At 39.9% G+C, this 19,723-nt stretch overlaps 1 protein-coding gene across 3 annotated transcripts in view; it reads left to right on the top strand.

The window, feature by feature from the left end:
- Positions 1–19,723, top strand: part of Eml5 (EMAP like 5) — a 188,905-nt gene that overhangs the window by 117,060 nt on the left and 52,122 nt on the right. For all 3 annotated transcript variants that reach the window (XM_008843796.2, XM_029568615.1, XM_008843797.1), the window contains exons 18-22: positions 926–1,128; positions 3,282–3,393; positions 4,372–4,499; positions 10,695–10,836; positions 18,626–18,778. In XM_008843796.2, the coding sequence (XP_008842018.1) occupies positions 926–1,128; positions 3,282–3,393; positions 4,372–4,499; positions 10,695–10,836; positions 18,626–18,778 (738 nt within the window). The remainder of the gene's footprint in view (positions 1–925; positions 1,129–3,281; positions 3,394–4,371; positions 4,500–10,694; positions 10,837–18,625; positions 18,779–19,723) is intronic.

Genomic DNA, 19,723 nt, shown 5'->3' with positions numbered 1-19,723 from the left:
TCTCCCCTCCCCTCCCTCACCCTCTTCTCCCTCCCTTCCCTCCTCCCTCCTCCCTCTCCCCTCCCCCTTCCCCTCTTCTCCTCCTTCTTCCTTTTTTTTTTCTTTTTTGAGACACGGTCTCCCTGTAGCCTCTGCTGGCCTGGAACTCACAGAGATCTGCCTGCCTCTGCCTCCCAAGTGCTGGGATTAAAGGCATGTGGCACCATGCCCAGCAGGAACATTATTCTTATTTTGAAACATGCTTCTAATAACAAAAACTTAGAAGCAACTTTAAAACTCGCTCATTGGGAAGTGAATAATTGTGGATTTTTTTATATAATGAAGTGATACAGAGTTTTCAGAATTAATTTTCTAGAGGTGAAGATCAACATGTATTCAACTCTGACAAATTCTTGGGACTGTAAGCAAATTGCAAAAGAGCATGTGCAAAATGATATTTTTAGAACATTTTAAAATGTAAAAAATTCCTGTGATATATTGTAGTAAGGTATACCTGAAGGAATGCATGAGAGCAGTCAGCATTGCGTTTGGAATAGTAGAGGTGAAGAAGCGTGGAGGACTGACATGCCCTGTCAGTTGTTTTGGTGTTTGTTAGAGCGGACATGCAGTTGTGCATTGTACTGGTCTTGTAGAAACCTTTTCATATCCTTAAATATGTCATCATAAAAACTTTGAGAAACAATATCAAAAATTCCTCAAACTATTTAAACTGACTTAGTCTTGGTCTTATTTATCTTATTTATCTAAAAAGCTATGGCCTAAAATCTATGATGCAAAGTATTGCCTAAGTCACTGATTCAGGGATCATTTTTCATTTGGATTCTTGAATGGGTTTCCATTCAAGCAATAGTAGAAATGAACTGTACTTCTTTGTAACCATGGACAATTTGACAGTGGTACTTTCACAATTTTTTTTATGATTCAGGGGGAGGATTGATTGGAAGAAAAGGCTACATAGGCACACTGGGGAAAAATGACACCATGATGTGTGTGGTATATGGATGGACTGAAGAGATGGCTTTTTCTGGAACATCCACAGGAGATGTGTGCATTTGGAGAGATGTCTTTCTTGTAAAAACAGTTAAAGCACATGATGGGCCAGTGTTCAGTATGCACGCACTGGAAAAAGTAAGTAATCTAAAGCAATTTCAGTTACATTCCACCTGTGGAGTACAGAGCATCTTAAGAAGTAAAGGAGCTTTGCCCTTCTACTTACCAAGGCTACCCGCGTGTAGTCTGTGCTGGAGTCTTCTTGGCCTTGTTTTGTTCCTTTTTTCAAACCTCTAAATACAATGTGAAATAGGTCTATTGTTTGAAAACAAAAATTTTAAGCTGGGCATAGTGGCAGTTGCCTATAATCCCAGCACTGAAGGGATGAAGGGTGAAGGATCGTAAGTTCAAGGACATCCTCAGATACATAGTGAGTTCAAAACCAGCCTGAGCTTTGTGAGACCCTATCTTAATAAGCAAAACAAACTCATTAAACATGGTAGCTCATGTCTATAATCTTGGCACTCATGAGGATCATAAGTTTGAGGCTATCCTGGTTTATAATCAGAGACTTGTTTAAAAAAAAATTAAAGGAAGGGCTGGTGAGATGGCTCAGCATGTAAAAGTACTTGCTGCACAAGTCTGAGGACTGAGTTCAGTCCCTGAGACCCACAGTGGAAGGAGAGAATCAACTCCTGCTGAAAGTTGCTCTCTGACCTCCACTTACACACCACACATAATAATAATAATAATAATAATAATAATAACAACAACAACAGGATGATTTTGAGTTTAAGAGCATTCTAGGCTACACAGTGAGACTCTGCATTTGTGGAGAACTCTTGCCTAGTGTGTGCAAGGCCCTGGGTTCAAGCTCTAGCAGCACACAGAGAATGATTATAAAACATAAAGGAATTAACAGTCATCTTGCTTCTCAGCCTTCTGCTAAGATCAGGTGGAAAATTCACAGTCATCCTTTAATATCAAATAGTGTGAGCCAGTGTGGTGACATGCCTATAATCCCGGGCCACTAGGACAGGCAGTTATGTGGCCAGGAGTTTGAGGCCAGCCAGTGCTACAAGCAGCAGCAGCAGCAGCAGCAGCAGCAGCAGCTGGGTGTGGTGGCACAAGCCTTTAGTCCCAGACTTGGGAGGCAGAGGCAAGCAGATCTCTGTGAGATGGAGGTCAGCCTGGTTTACATAGCAAGTGCCAGTCCAACAGGAGCTACAGAGAGACCCTGTCTCAAAAAAAAAGAGCAATAGGGGCTGGAGAGATGGCTCAGCAGTTAAGAACAGTGGTTGTTCTTGCAGAAGACCCAGGTTCAAATTCCAGCACCCACATGGCAGCTAACAACTGTTCATAACTCCAGTCCCAGGGGATCTGACAGCCTCTTCTGACCTCTGCAGGCATTGCATGACACGGGTACACTTACCTACATTCAGGCAATACACACACACATAAATTTTTTTTAAAAAGCAATAATAATAATGGAAAAGAACAGTTCAATACATTATGCCCTTACTATGTATCAAGATTATGCTAAGTGCACTACATATAATTATGTCCTGTCAAGTACTGTTGTTTTACTTTTTTCAATATTTTATCATTTAAACATTTTATGTGTATGAGTGTTTTGCCTATATGTATGTAAGTGCACCAGTGTCATACATTGCCCATGGAGGCCAGAAGAGGGCATTGGATCCCCTGGAACTGGAGTTACAGAGGGTTGTTAGCGTCCATGAGGATGCTGGGAACCCAACCTGGGTGTTCTGTAAGAGTAGATGGTGCTCTTAACCACTAAGACATCTCTCTAGCCCCTGTTCTTTCTTTTAAAGGGATAGAGTTGGAGATTTTAAAAGGATATATGTCACTAACTGATCCTACATTAGAAATTTTTTTTGCACCTTATCCTAATAGAATGTTTATTATTACTGTAAATATTTTTGTAGATTCCATGTTGTTTTGAAATTGTAAACATATTTTAATATATGCTTATGCTAATTCCTATTATTATTATTGTTTTGGTCTTTTTGAGACAGGGTTTCCCTGTAGTCCCAGATGGCCTGGAACTCGCTATGTAGACCAGGCTGGCTTCAAACTCACAAAGATCTGCCTGCCTCTGCCTCCCAAGTGCCAGGATTAAAGGCATGCACCACCACACCTGGCCTTAATTCCTATTATTCAAAAGCAATAACTTTTGGATACACTCTTTTCTCTAGAGTTTTTCAATATAAAGAACGTTATTTTTAGTATATCTTGAACTGTACTAATTCAAACATTTATTTTCTTAGGGATTTGTAACTGGAGGAAAAGATGGTGTAGTAGCTCTTTGGGATGACTCTTTTGAAAGATGCCTCAAGACCTATGCTATAAAAAGAGCTGCTTTAGCCCCAGGATCTAAAGGTGGTTTGATATTTAGTTTATTTTTTCAGGAAAAAACGAATTGTTCATTAATATGCTTGATCTCTGAGGTGGAACATGTAAAATACATTTTTCCTTCTTGATGGGCATCAGAATTAAATGGGAGAAATAAATTAACTTGATGCCAGAATCACTACTGTCCTTTCAGAAACCTGTTTTCTCTGACACACATGATAAAGTATTAACTAACTACAGTCTTATCAATTTTTATCATTTTTAACTTTCTAAAGAAAACTTCTGTATGACCATCAGCCCTGTCCAGTCAGCAGCTTGCTTTCAGATTTTGTTTTCCAGCTTAATGTGCTATGCTCTGCCTCTCCAGCCTCACAAGCCCTTCTGCCTTTTCTCTCAGTACATTTCTTCCATTCAGGGTCTATGTCATGTGCTCTCTGACATCCAGGCCTTTCTGCATGCTGTAATTTTCACCTCAGACTTGTTCTCAATTTTACCTCCAGTTGTATAACCATGTTTTCAAATCTCAAACATGCTCTCTCCTAGGATGACTCTGTCCTCACTTCTTCCTCAGAAGGTTAAGTTCCTTTCCTATAGTCTCCATTTTGAATAACCTCCTCACACAGGATCATGCTTACTAATACGTTACTGAGGCTTGCCAGGACATAGTGAACGAAGGACTATATCTTATGTTGAATTGGAACTACTAATCAGAATATTTTAAGAGATCTTAAGAACAGAAGGAAGATGAGGATTTGCTAATATAAAAAGAGATAGTTGTCGGAATAGTAGTAGGGATTTGGGATAGAACTGAATTCTATCTAGTTATGCTTATTTATAGATTAATAAGTGGAATGATTGGAGGAAACATTATTAGAATTATGAAAATGTGAGAAAATAACCTTGTAATGTGATTTCCACTGTCAAAATAGCATCACTGGCAAAGTCTACATTCTTGTGTTATAGTTAACTTCGTACCTACAAGAACATCTCCATTTAACATTTCAGGTCTTCTCTTAGAAGATCACCCATCTATACGTGCCATATCATTAGGACATGGTCATATTTTAGTTGGCACAAAGAATGGTGAAATATTAGAAGTGGATAAAAGTGGCCCAATAACGCTTCTGGTCCAGGTACTTTTAAATACTAATATGCACTTTTATTCCTTTTCAGATGATGTTTTCTTTCACTATATAAGAAACAAAAGATGACAGTGGTGAAAATAATGCCACATTAATTAGGGAAATGTGTCTAATGTTAATATATACATAAAATGATTATAGCTAAATGACTAAAATATGCATATTCTCATAAAATATTTGCCAATATTTTAAGTTTTGTCACAGATTATGAGACCAGTGGAACAAAAAACTAGTTATAATTAGTTTAACCCAGATATTCATTTCATGTTTGATTTTATGTATTTAAAGTATGTTTTTTTTAACATAAGTTACTTGTTTTTTAAAACTCCCTAGTGATGTAATTCTTAAATTTCTAGGTATGATTATATGCTAAAATTATGTTATTGAAAAGACTGGCCTCAAATTCACAGAAATCTACCCGCCTCTGCCCCCTAAGTGCTGGAATTAAAGGTGTGAGTGAAATAAAAACTTGTGTGAACCAGAGTTGTGGTCCTCTCTCGTAAACCTGAACCTATGATCCCTTCTTGTGAGCCAGAGTTGTGGTCCTCTCCTGTGAGCTGGAGTTGTGGTTACCTCCTATAAACCTGGAGTTGTGTTTCCCTCCCATGAGCCAGAGTTGTGGTCCCCTCATGTGAACTTGGAGCTGTGATCCCCTCCCATGAAGGGAAGCTGAGGTCTCCTTCTGTGAGTCGGAGTTGTTGTCTCCTCCTGTAAACCTGGAACTGTGTTCCCTCCTATGTGCTGGAGCTGTGGTCCCCTCCCATGAACTGGAGCTGTGGTCTCCAACTGTGTTCCACATTCTTCCAGTGACGGGCTGATTGTGGAGCAGATTGGAGGATGGAGGCAGCAGTTTCAGTCTTCTGAGTGACTGCATTCCCTATAACCCTCGCCTCTGAGGTCCCAAGTTGTACATGGAAGTGGCTTTTACTCTGTGTTAAACTTATGTTGGGGACAGGAGAGATTTCTGTCATTTGAAGTTTCTAGTCTTAGGAGGACTGATCTGGTCTTCTACAGCCCCAGTGTGCCTTCACCTGTGCCTGCAGAAAATGTAAAGCACCTAATGGAACTTCTAGGTATTATAAAAAGGAACATTAGACAAGGAGTTAGGTAATTGGGCAGTGAAGGGTGATTACATTAAAAATAACAGTGCATCAGGGCCGGGTCTGGTGGTGTATGCCTTTAATCCCAGCACTTGGGAGGCAGAGGCAGGCGGATCTCTGTGAGTTCAAGGCCAGCCTGGTCTACATAGTGAGTTCCAGGACAGCTGGGCCTACGGGGAGGTCCAGACAAACCAGGACTACCTTGCAAAACCCTGTCTCAAAGTAAGAAAGAAAGAGACCGGGAGAGAGAGGGAAGAATGTAAGGTCAGTCCTATACTTAATATTATATTTAAAGGTGGAAAACGAAAAACTTTCCCTAGATTGGGAACCAAACAAGCATGTCTGTTCTCATCACCTATATTCAACTTTGTACTGGAAGTTTTAGCCAGGGCAACTGAGCAAGATGAAGAAACAACAACCATCCAGATTGGACAACAGGAAGTGAAACAGGAAGTGACAGGATCTTATACACAGAAAAATCATAAAGAACTTACCACAAGCCTATTAGAACTAGTAAATGAAATCAGCAAGTTACAGGACCTAACAGTCAAACCAACTGTATTTCTATACATTAGCAAAGAACAATCCAAAAACTAAATGAGAAAACAATTCTGTTTACAATAGCATCAAAAGGAATAGAAATAAACTAAACACTTATCTGTATTTGATGAGTTGTGGAACTGTTAGGTATACACACTCTCATACTTTTAATTAACATAATTTTGTGTTATCTATATTTCTGGCATGGAGAGTTCTTCCATGCTTTTTCACTATTCTTATTTTCTTTCACAGATTTATTTTTTTAAGTCTAGATTTTGTGAGAAAAAAACACATTAAAGTTTGGCTTGTAATCATACTGGATTTACCATTTAATCAAGTCTTTTCTATCTTCAGTAAGATTTTAAAATTTTCTTAGCGCAGGTCTTGCATATTTTAACTATAAATTTCCTGGTTACTAAAGCAGCTGGTAAAAGTGCATGCTGCCAAGCCTGACAAGCTGTGAGAACCCACATGGTGGGAGGAGAGAACTGATCCCCACAAGTTGTCCTCTGACTTCCACATGTATACCTAGGCATTCATCCCCCCAAATGTCAATAAACAAATGTAAAAGAAGCACAAAAATAAAAATCCTGGTCATTGTATTTTCTTTTGTGTATCATATGTCATATTTGTTATTATTGCTGCTATACAGAAATGTTACTGATTTTTGTATGTTCATTTTTCAACTCACCCATTACATAGGTCCTCAATCAGTTCTAATAATTGTCAGTTTACTCTCTTGCTATTCAAGGTATACATCTAAAAATACTGTCCATTTATTTCCAACAATTACACCTTTTGTGGATTTGTTTCACAAGGTTGGACAATAACACCCAAGGCAAGGCTACCATGAATCCCAATGTGGAGAAGATAAAAAGACACTAACAACTTCTTCACCTATAGTAAGCATCAAAAATAATAGGACACAGGTCAGGCAGGGTGGTGCATGCCTTTAATTCCAGCACTTGGGAGCCAGGTGGATCTCTGGTCTATCTGGTGAGTTCCAAGTCAGCTGGGACTATAGGGGAAGACCTTCTCTCAAAAAACCCCCAAATAATAGTACTGATGATGATGACAACAACAGGATGTGCTAGGGATGTGACTCAGTGGTAGAATTTGTACATGAGGCCCTGGTGAAATTTCCTAGCACTGTTTTTTTTTGTTGTTTGTTTTGGGGTTTTTTTGGGGGGGGTCTTTTTGAGACAGGGTCTCCCTATAGCTCCAGCTGCCTGGAACTCACTCTGTAGACCAGGCTGGCCTTGAACTCACAGAGGATCCATCCACCTGCCTCCTGAGTGCTGGGATAAAAGGTGTGCACCACCATGCCCGGCATCTAGCACTGTTTTTTAAAGGAAGTATTTAAATCAGTTGTAGCTGGGAGGCTCCTTAGGACAGCATCCATGCTTCAGGTACTTTAATGTTAGCAACCTGAGAGCCAAAGTGAACATTGAACTGAAACTCAGTGTTTCACCAACCAGAAGCCATCCATTGGCTTCTAATTAAAGAATGAGCCAATCAGAAACTTCCGAGTGACCTCTAGTCAAAGTAAGCCATTCTAACCAACCAACCAGATCTGTCTTTGGCATTCAGCTGTTAGAGCTTGCTGTCCATGCTACAGTAGATCTCCATAACCCTATTCTGATTTTGAGTGCTGTCCAATGTACGAATGCTTTAATGCTCTAATGAAGTCTATTCATTTTGTCTATTTTTTTTCTTTTTAAAGAATAATGACTTCAAAATCCTTTTTCACAATTATGAAATTTTAAAATAAAACTCTGCATGAATCTCTAAACAGTACTTGTAGTAAAACTTTCTGAGCACGCATAAGCAGGTTGAGTATCACATCTACGAGATGTGGCAGTGAATGTCTGAAAGAGGAAGATCGTGAGTTTAAGGCACAATACACACACACACACACACACACACACACACACACATACACACACCAGAAACTCCACAATGACTCCCTGATGATTTTACTTCAAAGGCATGTTATATAGGTGAAATTAGTAAGATATCATTAACATACATTTTTGTCATTTCCATATAGAGTCTCACCATAAGGATCTTTTTTTAAAAAATATTTATTATTTTTATTTTATGTGTATGAGGGTTATGCCTGCATGTAAGTAAGTGCACCCATGTCGTGCAATGCCCACGGAGGACAGAGGAGGCTGTCGGATCCCCTGGAACCGGAGTTACAGACAGTTGTTAGCTGTCATGTGGGTGCTGGGATTCAAACCTGGGTCTTCTGCAAGAACAATCAGTGTTCTTAACTGCTGAGCCATCTCTCCAGCCCCCACCATAAGGATCTTAATAATGAAGCATGTACAACCGTCTCATCTAGTTGCTCTCTGGTTCCTAACAAGAGTGAAGCAGAGGATAAAAAAACTATGTCTGTATTAAGAAAAAAATAGATCCAGGATGCACAGGCAGGAGGATCTCTGTGAGCTCAAGGATAACCTGGTCTACACAGTGAGTTCCTGGCCAGCCAGGGCTACACAACAAGACTCTATCTCAAAAAAATTATTTTTCAGAATAAAAGGTAAACCAAAGTTTGATATTACTATGAAGAATTGCACAAGGACAACTCTTTATCAGGATAAGTCTTACCTCTATGTGTGTGTGTGTGTGTGTGTGTGTGTGTGTTTCTGTATTGCATAGTACTGATTTATTTCTGTCTCTACTTTTTGGAAAGCAGAATACACTGAAGAAATGTACATATAAAACTCAAATTCACCATTCTTGGAAATGCTAAGGATTACGTGGCTAGTAGCTGTTGTTGCTATTTTGTTTTATATTTCTGCCACACAAACGTCTTTATTTCATGCCTTTAATCCCAGCACTTGGGAGGCAGAAGTAGGTGGATCTCTGTGACTTTAAGGACAGCCTTTTCAGTAATATAATTTTAGTATACGGTATTTAGTACTACAAATTTAGTACAGATTTAGTGTACTCCTTTTTCATTTTTGTAACCTAGAAATTTAAGAATTATTCCACTAAGGAGTTTTAAAAACTATTTTTATTATTTAATTGAGAATTTCATACATGGATGCACTGTACTTTTTTTTTTTTTAAGCCTGGCCTTGAATTTGCAGCTAACCTCCTGCCTCAGCTTCCTGAGTGGTGGCAGTATAGGCATATGCCATCAAGTTTGGCTAACTGTAGGTTTTTCCTAGATGCTCTTTATGAAGATGGGGAATTAAAGTTTAATTCCTAGTTCATTGAGGGGTTTTAATCATGGGTCAGGAGGCATTTTTCAAATGCATTTTCTGTTTATTGAGATATTATGGTGGTTTTGATTTTCACTGTTGATGGTGTTATTGCATTAATTGATTTTTGAGTATCACAACCTAGTATTCCTGGTGGCAGTGTATAATTATTTTTACATGTGTTGGATTCAGTTTGCTAATATTTCATAAAGGATTTTAGTACTCTGGGTTAGAAGAGATGTTGCTCTGTATTTCTTTTCTTGTCTGGTTTTGGTGTCAGGCCTTATAAATGATTTGGAAAGTATTGCATTCTCTTTGTCTCTTGACTTAACCATAGAGCTGTTAACTTCTCATAATTGCTAGTTACTCTATGGCTTTCAACATTTCCCTGGAATATAAATTGTTCCATGTACTAAACCAGTCAAATTCAAGCTCCTTTGAAGGGGCAGCTTCCTTGGTTAGCAGTTGAGGATGGCTTTGACTCCTAACAGGATTCTCCCAGCTGTTTCTGAGATTTCTTTGACTTACTGGGTAAACTGGTCTGTGTTTAGACTAACATATCATTTGAGTTTAATAAACTTCTTCCAATTACCCTTCATCACAGCCTTCACTGTTACTTGAGAGCACACTTAGGTATAATTTTTTTTTTCCACATTCTGCTGTAAAGCCAGTTTCTCTTAGAAGAGATTAGGAACTATCTCTGACTTGTTTCTAAAACCATGAGGCAAAATCTCAAGAGTCAGGACACTGAAGTTGATTGTAGGATTAGTAGAAGGTTTCTGAGTGTCCCAGGCTTTAGGAGCTGAGTGCTTATAGTAGAAGAAGGGGAGCATAATCTCAGGTCTTCTTGAGCTCCACCAGGGCTCCATTATTCTCAGTGGCACTGCCCTCATGGTAGACTTGCCATCTGGAATAGGGGCTGTGAAAATGGAGCATCTACCTGTCAGCTGTGCTGAACAAAAATTTATCCCCCAGTAGGCCGCCAGGCAGGATAAACTGATAGCCTGCTCTTAGGAAGATGATTCTCCAACCAGGAGCTGGGGAGAAAGCCAGGTGTTCTTGGTTGCATGAGTCTATGATGTTTTCCATGTGGCAGAGTTATGACGAGAGGAGGGACTGGAGTTCAGTACATATACCATCACTGTCTAACCAAATTTTAGCAGGTTTTCTTTAATAAATTTTCATTTATTGTATCGCCTTGAAACCATTTCAAGTCTTTAGATTATTTAATTTGAATTTTCTTATCATCAGTGTCACTAGTGAGCAGGAGCTGCTGGCTCTCTTGCATGCATTTTCAGGTTAAGCAGACCTTAACTGTCCAGTTTTCTTTATAGGGACACATGGAAGGAGAGGTGTGGGGTTTGGCTACACATCCTCATCTGCCCATCTGTGCTACTGTAAGTGATGATAAAACCTTAAGAATATGGGATCTCTCTCCTAGTCACTGTATGTTGGCTGTCCGGAAACTGAAAAAGGGTAAGAGACTCTCAGACATCAACAAAGACTAAGTTGTCACAACTTGCTAACATTCACAAATAGCCTTGGAGTTTCTATTGTAAAGGTTTGTTGAAAATTCTTTCCATTTCTTTGGTCCGAGCCCGTGACACACCAAGGGCAGGGTCATGGGAATGATCCAGGGCAGACTGATTTTTATTCATATTTATTATTGTTGTTTAAATTCTCTTGTAACAGTGTAATGCTGCTTGGAGTGAACTTTTGCCCTCACCTATTGAATAATGTGAACATTTTTTAATATTTTATTCTTTTTTGTGGCTGTGTTACAATAAAACTTTATTGATAAGTGACACCCAAGTTTGAATTCACATAATTTTCATCCTTTTACTTTTTCCAGCATTTTAAAGATGTAGGTGCTGGGAGTGCAGCTCAGTAGCAGGAAACCTTGGGTTTCACCCCAACACTATGAAAGAAAATGGAGGGAGGGAGAAGGGAAGGAAGGAAGGAGGGAAGAAGGGAGGGAGGGAGGGAGGGAGGGAGGGAGGAAGGAAGGGAGGAAGGAAGGAAGGAAGGAAGGAAGGAAGGAAGGAAGGAAGGAAGGAAGGAAAGGGAGGGAGGGAGGGAAACCCCTTCTTGGCTCATGGACTGTACAGACAGGGAAACAGGAACAAGATTTACCAGCAGACTGTCTGAACCATTCTGATCCTCCTGTGTCCTGCTCCTGAAGTCTCGGACTACAGGCACGTGACACTATACCTAGTTTATGTGTTGCTGAGCCCCAGGGCTTCATGCATGCTAGGCAGGCACTCTGCAACTGAGCCACATCCCTCCCTAGCCCCATCAGAGTCTCACTACAGTCTAGCCTGGAACATACTACTTAACCCAGAATCACTTCAAAGCCCCAAACCTGCCTCTCGACTACCAGCATAAGGAACCTCCGTGAGACCTCACTTTACTTCATTTTCCTTTCTGTGTCAGTAGCCCCACGCTGCTGGTGGCTACTATCCCTAATCACATAGTACCCAAGTCCCCCGTCACAAGCATGGGACCTGGACAGTCACTCAGTGTGCCTGATCTTCACAGTTCTCAGTCTGTAAAATGAGAAGAGCTGGTCTCCTAGGCCACAGTGCTGGACTAGTTCCACTGTGTGACTGCTGGTGGTGCTGCTGTTCCAGTGGGTACCTGGAATCAGACAGATCAAATCCAGGTCTCCAGGTTTCCATGCACGCACACGTCCACACCTCTAACTGCCGGTGTACTCGGACCAGCTCCCCAGCCGACTGCAGCAGCTACACTCACCCTGATATTTTACTCTTATTAGTGAATATTAATAGTTCTTCTGGAGTTATGTTTTAAAGGTGGTATTTGGGTTCCACTGCTCTTGCACTTTCTCCTATAGTTCTGTAGTTCAGACTGTGCATGTATCTGGGTTGGCTTTCACTCATTCTGTTTTGTACTTCCTGAATCGGTGGCCCTTTATCTTACAGTAGTATTGAAAAATTGTCTAACAGTGTTAGTGGCTCCTACCAGGACTACGTCTTTGCCTTACTTGCAGGCGAATTTCGTGATTATGTATTTTTTGTTTTAAATAGTCTTACGTGGTTATCTTTATTTCTGTTTGTTCATCATTGACTCAAGAGGAAAATAAGTAGGAAAAAAGGAAACAAAAACTGTTTTCCTAATTTGAAGGGGATATTTGTGAATTTTATAATTAGTTGAGTTAGTACAACAAGATCACTGAGGTCATACTAAGTTAAATATGAGTCACAGTTTAAGTTGACTATCATAAAAAAATTTCTGACAAATTACTCAATTTTTTAAAATTTATTATTTTTATGTGTATGAGTGTATTGGCTGCATGTATGTGAGTGCACCCGTGTTGTGCAGTGCTGCGGAGGTCAGAAGAGGGCTTCAGATTCCCCTGGAACTGGTTAAGGACAGTTCATAGCCACCATGTGGGTGCTGGGAATCGAACCCAGGTCCTCTGCAAGAGCAGTTAATGCTCTTAACCACTGAGCCATCTCTCCAGTCCCCAAATGACTCAATTTTATAGCAATCAGAATAAACATAAGTGTAACTATGCAACATAGAGTAATGCTTATAGTCTTAATGTCTGAAAAGTAAATATTTTGTAAATATTTACCAGGATTTTGCACTTCTTTTTTTTAATGACACATTGGAATGTTCCTATTAACAGCTTGTATTCAGCTGGCATGCTGGTGTGAGCTTGCAGTCCCAGCAGAGGCTGGATGATTCCAAGTTTCAAGTCACCCTGGGCTACATACCTTAAAAACAAAAAACAAGACAAAAATCTCTTTTAGTTTTTATTGTGATCAGTTCTGGACTCCTGGAATTTCTGGCTTTTCGTTTTGTTTTTAATTTTTATTTTTATTTTATGTGTATATGTGTGTTGCCTGCATGTAGGTCAGTGCACCTGCAGTGCCCGTGGAGGTCAGAAGAGGCTGTTGGATCCCCTGGGACTGGAGTTACAGACAGTTGTTAGCTGCCATGTGGGTACTGGGTTTCGAACCCGGGTCTTCTGCAAGAACAACCAGTGTTCTTAACCACTGAACCATCTCTCCAGCACTATGAATTTCTGTTTTTAAATTGCGGTTTTTTCATGTCTTTGCTCATTTCATGTTTTTGTGCCTCTTTGTTTAGCATCTACATCTGTAGCCTCTTCAGATCTTTATTCTCATTCTTAACTCTCTTCATAGCAGCTCTTTTGCATCTGCTGTTTAATCCATCTATTAGCTAATAATTGTTGCTTGTAAAAGTTTTGTCTATTTAAATGTCAGAGATTTTTAAAAATATCCTACCATTCCTTGTTTATATTTTAGATGTCTTCTTTATGCCTTTAATCTTAACTGTACTTATGAAACAAAAAATGTAAGGTCTATGTGACAGGTCCAGGGATTGACTATGAACTTGTCTGTTTTTTCTGCTGACTTCCTCCTACTGTTCCTTTCTTCTGATGTGCTTTAAACTTTGGATTGCAAATTCGTGTTTGGTTGGCCTTTCTTTACCTGTAGAATCCACTGAGGTGTGCACTTTTCAGAGAGATTGTTTCCTTGTGGGATTTTTTATGGTGGAGGTGCTACCATTCAGAACACTAAAAATTGATTTCTTTAACTGGGATGGCATAGATCACATAATTAGTATAAATTCAAGTCAAAGTTCAGCATAAGCCACCTACCCATGTTGATGAATTCTCAACTAGGATGACTTCCCCCTCCATCTCAAATCCAAGACGAGGACAGACAAGATCTAATGTCTTTATTTCTAGCCACACATAAGTGTTTTCCAAAGTCTTTTCTTCCCTTGAGATATGATTATAATGCTGAACCAAAATGATAATATAGGGCTGGAGAGATGGCTTAGCAGGTAAAGGTACTTGCTGCCAAGTCTGACAACCTGACTTCAATTCCAAGAACCCACATGGTGGAAAGAGAGAACTGACTTAAGTTCTCTGACCGCCACACACTATTCACAGCACATGTGGAAGCATGTGCATGTGTGCACACACATGCACACATAAAATAAATAAATGTAATTTTTTAATGATATGGTATTTGGAGGATTTTTGCTAGCCGCCTTCCCAACAAAGTACATGCAATTAAATACCTCTGTTTTATTTCTTAAGGGATTTAGATTTTGTATTTGTAAATTAAAGCACTTAAAGTAGAAATCAGTTAAACTAATATTTTTTACACTTAATTTTTTTTCTTTCTTTTTGAGACAGGGTATCCCTGTAGCTCCAGCTGGCCTGGAACTCTCTAATGTAGACCAGGTTGGCCTCGATCTCACAGAAATACACCTGCATCTGCCTCCTGAGTGCTGGGATTAAAGGCATGTACCACCATGCCTTTAGATTGTTCCCAAAAGAAGTGCAAATGGTCAATAAATACTCGTAAAAAGTGTTCTATATCCTCAGGTAAAAGAGAAATGCAAATTAAAGCTGCTTAAGATTCCTTCTCATCCCACACAATCACTGTCATGAAAAATGGCAACAAACACTGGTCAGGATGGGAAAGAGGAAGCTATATTCACTGCTGGTGGGAACATGAACTTGTATACCCACTGTGGAAACCATAGAGGCTCCTCAAAGAACTAAAGTAGAGCTATCCTGTGACCTAACTGTACCACTCTGGGGTATATGACCAAAGATCTCTTAAGTCATTATGCCACAGAGATGCTTGTACATCCATGTTCATAACTACACTAGTCACAACAGACAAGAAATGGAACCAGCCTGATATCTATCAACAGGTGAATAAAAAAATATTACACATATACTGGGATTTTATGTAGCTATAGAGAAAAATGAAGTCCACGACGTTCGCAGGAAAACTGATACAACTGTAAGTCATTATGTTAAGCACAATAAACCAGATGCAAAAACACAACTCTGTCCTCAAAAGGAAGATAGTTTATTCTAGAGCCAAATATGTGTGACCATGGCCCAGCAACACAGATTTAGGTTACCCCAAATGCTATTTTCTAACATGATAATAGCTCCATGAAAATTTTATAGTAACAGAAGAAGTCATAAATGAAGACATTTTTCAAATACATTGATAGAAACATTAATTAGGCAGTTATAGCAAAGATGGGAAATTTCAGCTATAGGCCTCAGATGCTGATGGCACTCTTCGCCTTTTGATTAGTAGAAACCAGGGTTTTAAGTTAATACATCCCAAAGGGTTTTTATCTGTTAGTCACAGGATGTTAGGTTCCACACAGAGGTAAGAAGGAATGGCTATGTAGGGGGATTAAAGCTAGTCCAAGATAAATTGTAATTAGGCTCAGGACCTGTATCATCCAAACTCTCCATAATCATTGAAATTCTAACCAGTTAATCAGCCTTGCAGAAGGTTCAGTTTGAAGATGGAGATTTCTTTGTGGCAGTTTGTTCACACTCATCTGTAGGACCTAGATTTAAAAGAGTGTGTGTGTGTGTGTATTTAGATATGTGTGCCTGTAGGTCATGAAACTATCAAGGAGATCATGAGAGGGAGGGAAAGATCTTGAGGATGAGGGAATTCGAGAGGATGCACGAGAGACTGCATGAAACAGGAAAGCAGAAGCTGACCACCTAAGAACTGGTTGCTGCTCTATAAATGCTCGTGTGGCCAGCATCTCTCACAGCACACTTTCTTGTAATCATCGTTGTCAAAAGGCAGCAGCCTCTGGGGCTCCCCAAGGCTTTAGCAAAAGTTCATCACACAGTCAACAGCAGGAGATAACTTGACTAATTGTGGTGCTTGTGTGTGCTTTTAGTTACTGATAGAATTTTATTTCCTGTTGGCAAGCACTCACATTGTGCTCAGCCCGAAAGTTATGAAGTGATAATTACTAAAAGGTAATTACTAAAAGGCATAGCGGAAAATTCAGAGGGGTATAAAAATAGCAATTGAAGAAAGCAGAGATCCCTGTAGGGGCAATGGACAGTGAACTTAAGGGAAGGCCTCTTTCTAGGAGAAGGCCTCAGTGCCACTATACACTGTGCCTCCTGCCAACGGTAAAGGAATTTTCCAGAAGATGTGGGCCACAGCTACTCTAGGAAATCCTCTGCTATGATGACAGACATCCATCTCACACACCAGCCCCTAAGAATTTATCTGTTGGCTCCAGCACTCTAAAGAAGGAAGCACATTTCCTCCCTTCAGGTTTTTTCCTTTTTTTTTTTTTTTGGTCTTTTTGAGACAGGGTCTCCCTGTAGCCCTAGCTGGCCTGGATTCGCTATGGAGACCAGGCTGGCCTCGAACTCACAGAGATCTGCCTGCCTCTGCCTCCCGAGTGCTGGGATTCCCTTCAGTTTTGACCTTACAGTTACCTTCCTGCAAAATCAGGGACCACATTAGTGAGGAAGGGATTAAGCTATAGGAAGAATGGTTTATTGAGTATGCTGCAAAGTGGGACAGACTGGGCAGTAACTAATGTACCATCTACAGCATAAAGCTACAGGCTGTGTACGGTCTCCATTTTGGAGAAGTACTGTTAGAGCTAAGGTGAGCTTCTTTGTGTGCAGTTTCCTGGCGTTTAATTCATTCCATGTGAAGGAGGACAGTCCATATTGGCCAGTGTACAGTTTGGAGAGACTAGTGTGAGCCCCATTATGCATATTATCTAGTTATGCCATCTCTGACATGCAAATACAGGCCATGCAAATCAGAATCATGATATTATAAGAGCAGTTTTGCTCAATCAGACTTCAGTCCTGGTCACAGGCTCAGGTCTGTCCTGGAAAGTAGCACTTCAGGATTTCTGGACCATACATAACGAAAGTTTCCTAAGGGGGCCCCTCTGCTTATCTGCAGCCTTTTACTAATGGCTTTCCCTCCACAGTACCTTTCTTGGCCAAAATCAGGTTGGCTGACAAAAGAAAAGTTTCTGTATAGTGTAGTTTCAATCTCATAGCCAGAAAAAGAAGGGTGGAGCTGGTTGGTAATGTTAATAACAAATTGTTACCCAGATTCTGGGCTATAACTACCATCTGTATACTACCATCTCCCATGTTTGTCTTTGTAGCTGTCCTCCCTTGAGCTCCAGAGAGGTATTACTGTGCCACACTAGCTTTTCTTCCTGTTTTCCATTCAATGTCCTTTAGGTGTGTTTAACTGAAGGGGTTCAGAACACTTGTGTTTATCTCAGTAAATGGCCTCACTATTCAAGGAGAGACACCGTCTAGACTTCTGCCTTTGTCTCTTCCTCCACAGCCACTCAGTCAAGTCCATCTCCATGTTTGTCCGCTGCTGCCTCCCTGCTCTCATCACCTTTGTTTCTTGGCTCTCAAATCTCAGAAAGCACTTTCCAGGTTTCATTGCCAATGTCTGCTTAGTAATTAGATGATTATTCAAGTCAGTCTGATTTTTCATTCTGTAGCAGATTTACCCTGACATCCTTTAGATCAGGAAAGTACTGAAAGCCTTAGTGTTTTTGGCTACGCTTGCTGTATCTCTTGATGTCAGGGTAAGCCTATTATTATTTTAATTTATCAATGTAGTTCTGACCCCTTTAAAAATTAATAGTAGCTCTGGGCATGGTGGCACATGCCTTTAATCCCAGCACTTGGGAGGCAGAGGCAGGTGGATATCTGAGTTCAAGGCCAGCCTAGTCTACATAGTGAGTTCCAGGCCAGCTGGGGCTACAGGGAAACCTTGTCTCAAAAAGATGAAAAAAAATTAATACTAGCATCATTAATAATTAATGATATCTTTTACATGTAGTTTTGAAACATATTCCTAGATTAAACCAATAATTGCCTTCTGTCAGATTTTTTTTTTAAATTGCTAAAGCATTTTCATAAAGATGACCTCAGTCTTGAAGTTTCTGACCGGATAGGACATGCCAAGGTAGCACTCTTCTCCCTCCCATCCAGCCTTCTGCTCAGTCTTCAGCTTTTTGTTAGTTAAATTCTCATTATTTTTCTTTAATTTTGTTAAGATAAATGTATCAGTATATTTTTATTAAGTTTAGAAGTGAGTTTGTTTTATCAGACTCTCCTGACTCCTTTCTTTTTGTTGTTGATTTGAAGCTATACTAAATACAGGCATCATTTTTAATATTAAAGGTTCATTAAGCACATACTTTTTTTTTTTTTTGGTCTTTTTGAGACAGGGTCTCCCTGTAGCCCCAGCTGTCCTGGAACTCACTATGTAGACCAGGTTGGCCTTGAACTCACAGAGATCTGCCTGCCTCTGCCTCCCGAGTGCTGGGATTAAAGGCGTGCGCCACCATGCCAGGTTCATAAAGCACATAACTTTTAAAACATGAAAGAACATTCCCTGATGTTTTCTTTCTCTTTCAGGTGGAAGGTGTTGCTGTTTTTCTCCTGATGGAAAAGCTTTAGCTGTAGGTCTCAATGATGGAAGTTTCTTAATGGCAAATGCAGATACTCTAGAAGATCTTGTGTCTTTTCACCACAGAAAAGATGTTATTTCAGATATCCAGTTTTCACCTGGTGAGAGTCCATTGAAATTGTACTTGATTATTAACTTCAGGCTGGCAGTGAGTAATGTATCAATGTGCAAGTTTCCTCAACTTATTTTGCCAGAATTTTAACTTATTTAACAGAATTTTACTCTGTGTGCATGTGCATGCATGCATGTGTTTGTATGTTTATGGTGTATAGGAACACGTCGGGGGAGGGTGGTGCTGGCAGTGGTCAGAGGAGGCCAGGTGTTCTGCTCCATCGCTCTGTACCTTATTCCTCTGAGACAAGTTCTCTCGCAGAACCTGCAACTAGGCTGGCCAGCAAGCCCAGTGATCCAGCTGTCTACCCACACAGTGCTGGGGTCACAGCGTATAGCCGTGCCTAGCTTTCTGTGTGGGTGCTGAGATCCAAACTTAAGTCCTCCAGTTTGTGCAGCCAGCGTTCTTACCACTGATCATCTCTCTTGCTGCAGAATTTTACTTTTTGACTAGTCAGTATGGTAAGGTATAAAAGTCCTGCACCTAAGAAATGCAAATACTTTGCTAGTGTTAATCATTGTGCACTAATTTTCCAAATGACTCAGACCAGAGCACTTGTCTGAACTTCAGTTTTTATGTTTGTACCATAAAAGGGTCAGATGACTGTTTTATGATATATTTACTTCCGAAATTGCATGAATATTGTGCCATCAGTTTCTTTGATTCATTATTTACTACAGGACCTAATGCAATGAAGAAATTACTAATGTTTAGACAAAAATTTCTTCTGATGGTTTAGTTCCATTACTTTTCTAAAGTTAGATTTTTTGGAGAAGATTAATTATATCAAAATCAGACCTCATATAAGTCTTTAAAATTTGTTCTCACTGAAGTAACGTGTTGCATTAAGAAAATTTACTTCAGGGGCTGGAGAGATGGCTCAGTGGTTAAGAGCACTGACTGCTCTTGCAGAGGATCCAGGTTCGATTCCCAG

This window comes from Nannospalax galili, unplaced genomic scaffold (genome assembly GCF_000622305.1).
Source record: "Nannospalax galili isolate Female #2095 unplaced genomic scaffold, S.galili_v1.0 scaffold500, whole genome shotgun sequence".
Lineage (NCBI taxonomy): Eukaryota > Metazoa > Chordata > Mammalia > Rodentia > Spalacidae > Nannospalax > Nannospalax galili.
Note: the sequence above shows the minus strand (reverse complement) of the source record. Positions and strands in the feature narration are given on the sequence as shown.